Source organism: Rosa rugosa, chromosome 1 (genome assembly GCF_958449725.1).
Source record: "Rosa rugosa chromosome 1, drRosRugo1.1, whole genome shotgun sequence".
Classification (NCBI taxonomy): Eukaryota; Viridiplantae; Streptophyta; class Magnoliopsida; order Rosales; family Rosaceae; genus Rosa; species Rosa rugosa.
In genome coordinates this window covers 11,185,287-11,197,206 of record NC_084820.1, presented here as the reverse complement: position 1 = coordinate 11,197,206, position 11,920 = coordinate 11,185,287, and the positions used below count along the sequence as shown (strand labels likewise).

General features: G+C 36.9%; 2 protein-coding genes across 3 annotated transcripts; one reads left to right on the top strand and one right to left on the bottom strand.

Annotated features, from left to right (window-relative positions):
• Positions 1 to 256: 256 nt before the first annotated feature.
• On the bottom strand, positions 257 to 6,707 carry LOC133717175 (protein MICRORCHIDIA 2-like). 2 transcript variants are annotated; one of them, XM_062143841.1, is made up of 17 exons: positions 6,345 to 6,707; positions 6,201 to 6,235; positions 6,045 to 6,123; positions 5,882 to 5,971; positions 5,250 to 5,325; positions 4,871 to 4,949; positions 4,640 to 4,768; positions 3,736 to 3,834; positions 3,307 to 3,414; positions 3,073 to 3,222; positions 2,777 to 2,869; positions 2,361 to 2,412; positions 2,168 to 2,279; positions 1,480 to 1,612; positions 835 to 923; positions 657 to 699; positions 257 to 524 (listed from the first exon to the last, which is right to left on the bottom strand). In XM_062143841.1, exons 1-17 carry the CDS (start codon positions 6,622 to 6,624, stop codon positions 402 to 404), a joined length of 1,770 nt encoding a protein of 589 aa, XP_061999825.1. In that variant the 5' UTR covers positions 6,625 to 6,707; the 3' UTR covers positions 257 to 401. The 2 variants fall into 2 exon arrangements, with proteins under 2 accessions (XP_061999825.1, XP_061999830.1); XM_062143846.1 differs by lacking the exon at positions 6,045 to 6,123 and having other exon boundaries at positions 5,882 to 5,934; positions 6,345 to 6,606.
• A 738-nt stretch (positions 6,708 to 7,445) lies between these two features.
• Positions 7,446 to 8,700, top strand: LOC133742179 (protein WALLS ARE THIN 1-like). Its single transcript, XM_062169885.1, has 4 exons — positions 7,446 to 7,729; positions 7,876 to 7,938; positions 8,044 to 8,232; positions 8,394 to 8,700. The coding sequence occupies exons 1-4, from the start codon at positions 7,488 to 7,490 to the stop codon at positions 8,698 to 8,700; spliced, it is 801 nt and encodes a 266-aa protein (XP_062025869.1). The 5' UTR covers positions 7,446 to 7,487.
• Positions 8,701 to 11,920: the final 3,220 nt, after the last annotated feature.

Genomic DNA, 11,920 nt, shown 5'->3' with positions numbered 1-11,920 from the left:
AAAAGCTATACATAAGAATTCCATGCTAGACCGCTCTACCAACTTTACCACACCTGGTGGTTATTTTTTATGTGAACTTAAAAAACAGTTATTTTTTATTTTTCCACATCAACTATAGATATAACGGTGATTGACCAAAATTTTCTTCGTCAATTACTGCCTAAGTAAACATCACTTTTTTTTTTTTTTGGGCAATAAAGTAAACATCACTTATGAGCATCATTTTTTGCAGTTCTGTAGTTAAGCAAGCAGGGGAGGATGGAAGACGAGGCATGGAATCGCATTATACTAATAGCGACTGTCTGGTCTATATACACGCTAGGATGAGAACTGTTAGATGAGGTTCACTCTCTGTTACGGTTACAAAAAGTTACAGTTAACAATTTTCGGATCATGATCGGTTAGGCATTGGTCTGGGCACTACCAGGCTGCGTTGCCTTTTGCTTCCTCTTGATCTCTAGATATGCAGCAAGTTGATCCTTCTTCCTTTTGGCAAACTCTAGCTCCTTCTTTAGGTTGTTAACCTGTTTTATTCCCGAAACAAAAAGCAAAACCAAGTATCGCATTAGACAATTGACTCGAAGAATATGCTGTTCATATTACCAACTGGAAACCATGAAACAAAAAGATGTGATTCGGCTGCAAGTTATACATACCGTCTGCTTCAACTCATCCTCCTTCTTCACATGTTCCTCATACCTGTAGCAAAGGGATTTTCTTGGGTTCAATGCAACAACAACAAAAGCAAAGGTCCTAAACTTCCATCTAAACCTGCCTGGTGAAGCTAGAGGTGTTCGTAATAAGGATCTGTTCAGAATAAAATTAACTGCATACCTCATGAAGAGTTGTATATTTTCCTCACATATCTCCTCAACTGACATGCCCTCTGTATTGCCATCAGACATCACTACTTCTTGTGGACTCTGCAACGGTATTCAACAATGCTAAGCATTCTGAACTTGAGAAAATTAAAAACAAGAACAATAATTCTGAAAATCAGAGTGCTTAAAAGGGCAAGATCTGTTGTTGGTCCATTGCCGATTTTACATGGCATTATTAATTAAAAAATATAAAAAGTGCTCATTTGAACATGAATGTGGTAAGACCTGCTGCCATGCTAAACCTTCAAGTGGCTATGCCCATGTACTCATTTTTAAGGATATCGAGTGATAATTGGTTGCCAACACTGGATAAATATTCTTGTTTTCATTACTTAAAAAGTAAAGTTGTTTCAACTAAAACTTGTTTCAGCACATTGAAAAACCTGACAATTAGTCATAGACAAAATGAACACCCAGCGACTCATCAACAAAATTGTCTCAACCATTTGAACATCCATGGCAAGAACCATGAATGTCTCTGACCTGAGTTGATTGTATAGATTCAGATAACCAGGGGTAAAACGCTATCAGGAATGAAATCTTTGTATTGTTTACATGCTGGCAAATAATTTTGAAAACCAGTTCAGTGTCCACTTACATGCTGCCCATCATCACTCGTATCGACATCAATAGGTGTTGGTCCCCCAGAAGATTTAACAGCACGTTCCCTGTGCAGCTTAAGCTCACTAGGAATAAGAGGTTGATAGCCCACAAAGTGACAATGGCATTTCCTGTCTTGTCCAGAAAATTCCAGTAGTCAACGAAGTGTAAAGATGCATCATAAAATTATGTCAGGAAATCACATCACAGTAAGGAAGGAATAGCACTAAACGCGCGCGTGTGTGTGTGTGTGTAAAGATGCATCATAAGATTGTACACATGTTTCTGATGCATGACCTACTTCATTCATACATCTGATGCTTGAATCGAAAAGGGATACCACATTTTGCTTCCACAAGCCAGTCGTTTCATGTATGTATAGACCTTAGTGGCATCAAGCTCCAACTCTTGGAATTCAAGTTTCTTTCCTTGGATCACTTTAAAATGGATGAAGGCTCCAGTAACCTTTTTTTTTCTTTTTTCTTTTTTCTTTTCTGTTTAACTCAACACTCACAGCTTCTTTTTAGAGGATAATTTATTGACCAGTGTCTTACTCATTTATTTATTTATTTTATTTAAGTTGGGATCCTCAACAATGAGAAGACGAGAGTGGATGCCACATTCAGAAGGCTATCACAAGCTTTTCCAGAAATAGTAAAATCCAAAATTTTGAAGTTTTAACTCACCAATAATCCATTACCATTTGTTTCAGCCTAGTTTCGAGACGGATAAACAATGACGATCTCTCAAAGTCCTGCTTATCATGTGCTGGCTCTATAAAGTTTGCTTCAAGAATTCCTGTGATATGTACATTTACACAATAAGGAACTGAATGCTCAGGAGCATCTACAGTGTGAACGCAGAGTAAAAGAATCATACCAATAACACCATTCCCCTTCGATGAACCATCAGCGGTGACCTTCCAGAAGGGCTGCAAAATGGTGAACAAATTCACTGCATTAGCAAACTAAACGGAAATTCACTGGTCTGCAGTTACAAAATCCGGAGCATTATTATCATGTTTCCATCTTGGCACTTTAATAAACAGATTCAGTCTTTGTAGTAAATATGTTTATTGAAGTCCCAAGATGGAAACATGATAAATTCTGGGCAACTGATATTTAAATTCTGGATATTGATTTTCATGAAGCAGAATGGCATTCACTACTAATCACATAGTACCAGCCTAAACCTTCAAAACCTCGCATACATACATGATTCAAGAAATATTAATTTCCAGTGTAAACAACAACAGACAAATAAAGAGAAAGCTTACTTCAGCACTATCAACATACCCTGATGAGGCGATTTTTATGGTACACATTGAATCCACTAACTGCAAGATCAGGTGCCTCTTTTGTGAATCCAATGGCTGTTTCCACTGAAACCTTTAACCAGAAAATCAAATCTTTAAAATTCCTTATTTGTTTATCTTTTCAAAATAATAAAATTTGCAATGTCTTCTATTCCGACACTTAAGAGTACAGGCTTTATAACCTCAAGTACACACACGCACACACATTTATATATTGCATGGAAGAAGAAACAAACTAGCAAGGATTGATGCATCTCTCTGAACTATGAACCTTACCTCTTTTGACATGGTAGCTAGCTGAGGCCTATATGTTATCACTTTTACATGTATCAAGTCATCTTGAATATCATATTGCTGTACAGATTTCCCCCTTATAATGACTTGGAAGTTTGTGAATTTTCTGAGGTACAGAATGGAAGCATATGCCTGAGCAAAAGAATAACTATTAGAATCATCTTAACCAACAAATGATGCTGAACAAAGAATAAGAACTTATTGTGATAAATTTACCCTCAATGAATAGCGGAGACGATATGACACATGGTTTTGTAGGTCAACTGTTTTTTTGTTTAACTTGGTCAAATTCCCATGGTTAGCTTCATCTCTCAACCGTATATCCTATGTCAAAGATCAACAAAGAGCCACAAATACTATCAGAGAGTCAACAAAAAGATAAAATGCTTTCAATCTAAGTCATAGTCATAGACTATCTGTGATTTCACGATAGGTTTACTCCCTCCAACCTTTGAAATTGAAAGTATCATATCCATTGTTAACATTAATCTGCTAATTTTGCAACCCAAGATCTAGCTAATATAGTATACCACTATACTCCCTCCAACCTTTTTCAATTTAGATAACATACCTCATCATCATCATCAAAGCTAATATAGTATACCACTATACTCCCTCCAACCTTTTTCAATTTAGATAACATACCTCATCATCATCATCAAAACTCAATTCATATACGCCTTCATCATTTAGCCACAAGTTGTATACGATTATTTTTGTTCCATGAGCTCCAATGTCCTCAAACTGGCAAAATACATATAAGAAAAAAAGAAAACATAAATCAAAATAAACTGTCTAGAGAGATTTTGAAAGTGACCCAAAAAAAGAAAGCAGTGTCATATGAAAGGCTATTGAATTATTTTGGTTAAGCAGATTGCACTGTATGAATGCTATTGTGGGTGAAGAACTCAGCTGATGGTATCATGGCCTGTTGGAGAAGTTAGTATAGGCACTAATAGGATGGCCTTAGAAAGGTTAGATATTAACAACTATCTCTCAAATAAGAGGAAAATGAGCATATGTTTCTCCTGCAATAACACAATGGGACTGTTCATTTAATGTATCAACTACTATTGTGGTTGAAGAACTACAGGAGCTGATGGCATCATGACACATTGGACAAGTTAAAGGCACTAATTGGATGGCCTTAGAAATGTTAGATATTTACAACTATTCCCTCAAAGGATATCAGAGTAACAGGAAGATGAGCGTAGGTTCTCCCTGCAATACCACAATGGGATTGTTCCTATCCGTTCTAATCTCTTAAGGAAACATGAGCCTGCAGTGAATGGGCAACTAATTATGCATGAAACAACACGATAAATCTACAACATATGTAAATGACCCCTTCTAATTACTATCTAAGAGTAGACGCTCCACATTTTTCAACTGGAGTTGGTTTGAGTCATCAACCTTATCTCGGTGATGAATACAAAATATTAGCAGGATTTTAGAAGAAAAAAGATGAGGGAAAAAAAAAAATCTCTCACTATAATTTCCAATGAAAACAACTGTATAATATCTATGAAAAGCATAAAATTTAACATACCTGTTGCAAGAGATCTTCCTTTGATCCAAAGGGCGACCATTCAAGGATTGTTTTCAAATTAGAAGACCAGTCATCCTGTGAGCTATAAATTATTGGTTGAACCCAATTTCCAGAGATGTCAAAATCAATCTGCAATTGAAACCAAACTGAAGTGTGAATTGCGGATACAGATTTATATTCAAGGTTTAAGAAGGGAAAAAGAAGCTTAATTTTAATAAGCAAAAAAAATACCATTGGAACAATAACATCATCCTGCCCAGTTCTCCGTAGGAACGTATAAGATAAAAGTCCAATACTCTGGGTAGCTTTGCTAAAAGACAGATGTAAGAGCAAAAGAAGTCATAAAACACACAAATTATTCATAAAAGAAGTCTATTACTATGAAATAATGATATGTTTATGCATTATTCTACGTAAAAACTTTTAGCAAATGTAAATATGCATGAGGGGGGCCTATTACCAATTGTCCTCAAGTTAAATTAAAGCTTTCGAACCTTCAGTGATAGAAGGCTCGATGTGTGGATGTAGCAGAAAGAAATATAGTAAAGGTTGGGGGATTGATTGCCTCAGGTACACTTCAGATTTAGAAGAAAACAGAAACTTAAAATACCTTCCACGAGTTGCACGACTGAAAACGATGGCATCAGCACCTAGTCTCATAGTACTTGTCTTGAATCCATTACCATCTGAAAACAAATATACTTGTCACATTTCAAGGCGAACACAAACATACAAATGATCAGGACTTGAATGACCCACAAATAGAAAAGTTTATAATCATGAACTAAACCACCTAGAATGCATTAAGCATGTTTTACCAATAAGATAATCACAAGGACCTCTACAGCATTGTAAAACAAAATTATTTGTAGGTTACACAATTGGGGTTAACACTTGTGCTTCCAAACCCTCTGACACTAGAAACCTCATTCTATTAAAGCTGAAATGTTTTCAATGTTACACTTGTACCCAACATCTCATTATATAGTCAAAAAGTGCAGTTGGATGAAATTCTACTCAGTCTAGACTCTAGAGAGCAAGGGTACTGTTTTAGATTTGGCACCATCTCTCCAGCAGAAACAAAAGAAGTGCAAAAACGTAGCTTGATATGAGGTTGCTTGAACATAAGTCCAACAACAAGAAATCACCTTGTTGAAAATAAACACACACATCACATAATGCAGACGACACTCTATCAAACTAAGCTCACAGCTAATAAAACAAGAAGTTTGTTGTGATTACATTGCCCGATAGTTGTGTTTGACTTCTTTGTAGAATAACCCAAGCTCATGCATTTGCGGAGACCTTCCGGATTCATCCCACCCCCATCATCTGCACAAAAACCATTCCATTTTCAAATCTCCCCACACTTCTAAACAAGCCGCATCTGGCAACGAAACCATACCTCGGAAAAGTAATGCCGGAGAGTTGTCTTTCTTGAGATCAATCTTATCCACACTGACAAAAGTTGCCCCATTTTGTATCTAAATTAAAGTTTAAAGATTAGTTTCTTATCTTCATTCATATTCAGAAGCATGCAATGCAATGCATAAAAGCCTACCTCATCAACACCATTGTCCAACAGCTCAGCAATGGCTGCAAATAACAACTTCATAAATAAATAAATAAAAATTGAAAATTGAAAATTGGGCAAGTTTCCTAAAACCAATTTCCCTAATAAACCAAAAAAACCTTTAGGCTTTACCTCCAAAAGCCCACTTATGCGAAGTAGCATTGGAATGAAGAAACTTGGGATGGACTCGCGCGTGTTCCAATTGCCCTTTCGCCAGAGACGGCCGCTTGGAGGGGCCCACAACATAGTCGCCGGCTTTCCAGAAGCTACGGGAGGTTAGGGTTTGCTGCCCGACGGCCGCCGCCGGCGGGATTTTCTTCGTGATGTTCGGCGTCGCGGCGGCGTTCTCGTCGTCGCTGCTGTCGAGCTCTACCGGAGCGGCCGGAGCTCCCTTCGATTTCTGGGTCGACATTTCAAAAAGGGTCTTAAACTTCTAATCACAGTAACGCCAGCACACTTGACCTCAGGTTCGGGGTTTCTGAATTTGGAGTAAAACGCTGCGTTTTGGGATGAAAGAGTGTGTTCATCACTTGGGCTTGGGCCGCTTGCTTGGTGCTTTCTAGCTATTTTCTTCTCCTTTCTGTTTTTTTTTTTTTTTTTTGACTGAAATTCTCCTTTCTGTTTTCCAATGTCCCAAATTTGATTAATTTCTTTTCTCGATTATGCTTTGTCATCCTTCGAGGCATGCTAAATAATTTTCTTCGGTATTATTCTAACTTTATTAGATGTTCAGAGGGAACAAACTTGTTAATTTAATTGCAATGCACACATCCAAATTTTCCAATAATCATCCATTCTAGCATCATCCAACGATTCATATTTGAATGTTTGTATTTTGTAAACTTCTTGTAAAAGCAGATGTTACCCTTTTTTTTTTTTTTTTTTTTTTTTGTCTGCATCAATATTTAATATCATTAATATGCTAAGGAACATATCTTGAGAATCAATCCACCGAAACTTGAAGGACAAGTAATTGTAAGATGCTTGTTGTCATATAGGACAGCAACTGAAACTCTAGTCATAGTCATTGCTGACTCTCATAGTTTTGTATTTTCATACATCTGATGTCCGAAACAGATTTAGTCAATAGGATAGTCAAATATGGCATGTGCAAATGGAATAGTCTGAATAGTGTTTCGTCAAATACTCTGACATGTTATATTGTTAGACACTATGGTGTTGAACTCTTGATTATCCATTATGCCTCTGAAGTCTCAAACATTTGCCAAATACTCCTCGATACTCAATCCTGTGTAATTTGGAGTATCAGCTACAATGGCTGATGAGGCTGGTTCATCATCAAGTACTAGTAGAGCTCATGGCAAGAGACTATGGTGTATGATGCCTGAACGTGCCCGGATTCACATGGCATTGACTGCCTTGCAGTTCAGTTATGCAGGGCAACATGTCATCCTCAGAACTGTGCTTAACATGGGTGTAAGCAAGCTTGTGTTCCCAGTTTACAGGAACATCATCGCGCTGCTTCTGCTCGGTCCCTTTGCATACTTTCTAGAGAAGTATGACGTAGTTAAAGCCAAATTACAAGAAAATTCATCTTAGTATTTGTTTTTTTTTTTTTTTTTTTTTCAGTCTGACATTATATATTTTTGAGCTCCTTTATCTTTGCAATACTGGCTAACATGCATCTATGTTGTCCGTGCAGGAAAGATAGACCACCACTAAATTTTGGCCTTGTCATGCAGTTTTTCCTCATGGGACTTCTTGGGTATGTTCTTATATATTATCGAGATGCACCAAAAATAGATATTTTTAGTAATTAGTAGTTGAGACTGCTAGCTGCTAATTGATTCATTTTTTGGTTTGTTGTCAGGATCACATGCAATCAAGGATTGTACCTCTTGGGTTTGGAAAACACTTCGCCAACATTTTCTTCTGCAATAGAGAATGCAGTCCCTGCAATTACATTTTTCATGGCTGCACTATTCAGGCAAATATTGTTCATCGGACTAGTAGCAATTCGTGCTAGCTCATTTGTATATGCTTCTGTAGGAAGCGTTTTGTTTTCTAGTAGTTAAACGCTTTTGTTAGGAAAACATAGAACTCATAAACACTTCTCAACTAAATCTTCCAAACAGTATCAGACTTAAATGCATTTCAGACTTAAATCTTCAAAACTACTGCCAGACAGAACTCTTTATCATTATCACATTTGTCTTGCAGAATTGAACAAGTTCACTTGAATAGAAAAGATGGCAAAGCCAAGGTGCTTGGAACTCTGGCTTCTGTTGCTGGAGCCTCAGTCATAACCATTTACAAAGGGCCAACAATTTATGGACCCCCAAGTGATTCACAATATTTAAACCAATCTCATTCTCTGTTCTCATCATTTGGAGATGCCAAGGAGAAGAATTGGACCTTGGGATGCATATGTCTAATTGGTCATTGCCTGTGTTGGTCTAGCTGGATTGTGCTACAAGCACCGGTTTTGAAGAAATACCCAGCTCGCCTTTCAGTCACCTCATTGTAAACACGAAAATCTGAAAGCAAACAAGATACAGACACGTGTACAAAAATAATAATTTTATTAATTTAAGTGCGGGTTACAATCTCTGTAGATGCTCTGATTCAATCTCCGACGATGAATTTCGCTCAAGGGCTTGACGCTTGATCTTGAGTGGTATGATGATCACGAGAGTTGACACGTGACGAACGCTTTGACTTGAGGTTAGTGAGGAACCGGCTATTTGGCAGCTTGAGGGTTCTTCACACGTGCTTGGGAGGCTTCAGAGATTCTGAGAGTATTTTCTTCTCTATTTTGGTTGAAGTCCTTCTCTTGATTTGAGAGGGGGTATTTATAGTGTCGGCGTCTCCCTCAATTTGGAATGCCTTGATGACACGTAATTAATTGTATTTTCCTTAATTACGTAATCAAATCAATCAGTCTTAATTAACTGATTTAATCACGACTATTAAGGAATTAACCAATTAATTTGATGGCTGATTTTAATTGTATTTCGTTAATATCACAATTAAATCAATCAGTTTTAATTAACCGATTTAATTATGACTATTAAGAAATTTAGCCAATTAATTGGATGACTGATTGTCGTCTTGATTATCAATTTAAATAAATTGATATCTAATCAGCAGACGAGATTTAATACTTGATTTGACTTGGAATCAATTGATTTAATTTGATTGATCCGCTTTAATATCAATTGATTTAGCCGGAACAAATTCATTTATTGCCGTCGGGCCTTTCAAGTGTCGCCAAGTGTCATTCTCTGAATTTGTGAGATTTTGCTGACTCACAAGCCACGTGGACATTTTGTGGGACCCACATGCCGACTAAATTTGTTCGGTCATAATTTTGAGTGTTGACTGAATTATTTAATGAATTTATTTTCATTAAAATTTTAGTGTCTACAAATGCCCCCACTTCAAGGTGCGCTGTAAATATGTTGTCACGTGTTGGAGGTGTGACTTGAAGTTTTGATTTTGACTCTTTTTTTTTTTTTTTTTTTTTTTTTTCATATTTTGATGCAGCACTTTGCTAGCAGCCAACTTCTAGAACTTCGAAGTTGTAGAGATTCCTTTGGAATCTTGATTTAATTTTGTAGAGATTCTCCCAAAATCTTGATTTAATTTAATAGAGATTCTCTTACAATCACAATTTTATTCCACAAATATGTCAATGACTTCAAATCAGCAGATAAATTTATGGAATGGATCTTTTTTTTTTTTTTTTTTTTTTTTTTTTTCATATATTGGCGCAAATTAATATAATATACCCTGATTTCAGCAATTAATCTAACTTGACGCCATATATAGCAGAAAATTCAGGATTTCTGCCATATTTTCCTAGTCCCAACTAGGAAATTTACTCTAGCTTTTCAATATAAATAAGGCCTCCTCAGACTTGATTGTCAAACCTGTCATCTTCAATACTCTAGACTCGGCTGCCAACTCTCAACTTCCTTGCCTCTTGTCTTTGGTGTGGCAGAAGACCATCAAACAATTAAGGTTATTTGTCTTTACGCGTTTTTTCATTAATAATTGAGACAACCATTGGCTTGTATTGACTTTGTCTTTCTATATTTCTGACAGGAGCTGCTGTTGCTACTGCAGTAAAGAACCAAAAGACAACCTTGATCTGACGCGAGCAACCTTGATCTGACGCCAGCTGTTGGTAGAGGTTGGTAGGCCTGCTGATCTTCCTTTATTAATTAGTCTTTTTTATTAGTTCTTTTATATGTGTCATGCCTTTCTGCTATTGAATTATCCATGATTCCATGTTCCACTTCTGACATGATATCCACCATGATTCATCCTTTATATATGCATGCTCCTTCCGACATAATTCCATGAATTGTCCTTTCCCTCTATTCATTTTCTTTAATATAGCCATATTCATACATATATGCACGTGCAGCCAAGCATGATATTTTTTTCACATGAAACTTTGACTGTTTGACAGTAGCAAAGGAAAAGAAAATAACTTTTGGGATAGGAAGACTATTTGTTAGCCAAACCGTAGACTAGGAAATCAAGGATAATCAGACAGAGAAATAATAGCGACCCAATCAGACAGATGATCAACCAAACCGTATTCAATATATTTCCAATTTCCTTCCTTCTTTCGACCCAAACAGAGAAATAATAGTGAACATCCTCCACACCTAGTCTGTCGTTTACGCTAATTTTTTTTTTTTTTTTTTTTTTTTCGATAACATCCAGAAGCATGATTCTTTTTTTTTTTTTTTTGGTCTGAGTTCAAGGGAAAGCATGATTCCCGAGTTCAAAGCATCAGTCAAAGCATGATTTCTTTTTTTTTTTTTTTTTTTTAAATCCAGCTCTGTCATGTGCCATGATCTCATTGCCCCCTTCTTTTTTTTAGATACCTTGATCTTCATCAATCCTTGTTCAAATGTGGAGTTCTGACAATATATATACATAAATGCCCCCATGTGCTTTTTGTCTTGCTGACGTTAGCGCCCCTTGTTTTTTTCTTCGGACGTGCATTCTAAAAACAAAGTTTAAATATATATTTTTTCCTTCTCAGGGCTTTAGTGATAATTGAAAGACCCTCACTCCTGCTTTGCTGCTTCTGGTGTGTTTGCTTCTCCTGGGGCCTTGATTGGACGCGAGCTTTTTGGTAGCTGCAAGGTAGGCTGCTTATTAACCTTTATTTATTATTTCTTTCACACATCTTGTGCACCTTCTGACATAGTACATATAGAATTATAATTATATGCATGTGCAACACTACAGCCCATAGCATGATTTTTTTTTATTACAACAAAAGCATGAGTTATCCATATGTTCTTCTAATTGTTCTCTTCACATGCCATGGCATCGTTACTTCTTCTTCTTTTTTTTTTTTTTTGAACATATATATATTTTTTCTCTTTCTTTTCATACCCCACTTTTTTTATGTCACACAATTTTGTATGTATATTGCTTGTTTTTTTTCAGGGTTTTGGCGACAATTGAAGAACGCAGACGACCTAAGTGCTTGGACTCCTCCATTTTTGTGCGTGGCAGGGTCCGCCAAAAGCAGTTAGGCTTTGCGTGTTTATCGACGTCAAAGAGAAGAACGCGGACGTCCTAAACGCTTGGATTCCTCCACATTTGTGCGTGGTAGGGTCCACCAAAAGCGGTTAGGCTTCGCGTATTTGGCGGCTCACGGAGAGAAGAACGCGGACGTCCTAAACGCTTGGATTCCTCCACATTTGTGCGTGGTAGGG

Bases quoted from the DNA above. Each gene is read 5' to 3' on its own strand.
- LOC133742179 (XM_062169885.1), top strand. From the start codon at position 7,488: ATGGCTGATGAGGCTGGTTCATCATCAAGTACTAGTAGAGCTCATGGC. The intron at 7,730-7,875 runs GTATGACGTAGT...TTGTCCGTGCAG, and splicing joins TTTGCATACTTTCTAGAGAA to GAAAGATAGACCACCACTAA. The intron at 8,233-8,393 runs GTTTTCTAGTAG...TTTGTCTTGCAG, and splicing joins GCTTCTGTAGGAAGCGTTTT to AATTGAACAAGTTCACTTGA.
- LOC133717175 (XM_062143841.1), bottom strand. From the start codon at position 6,624: ATGTCGACCCAGAAATCGAAGGGAGCTCCGGCCGCTCCGGTAGAGCTC. The intron at 5,972-6,044 runs GTATGGTTTCGT...GTTTTTGTGCAG, and splicing joins TCCGGCATTACTTTTCCGAG to ATGATGGGGGTGGGATGAAT. The intron at 2,870-3,072 runs GTAAGGTTCATA...TTCTGGTTAAAG, and splicing joins TAGCTACCATGTCAAAAGAG to GTTTCAGTGGAAACAGCCAT.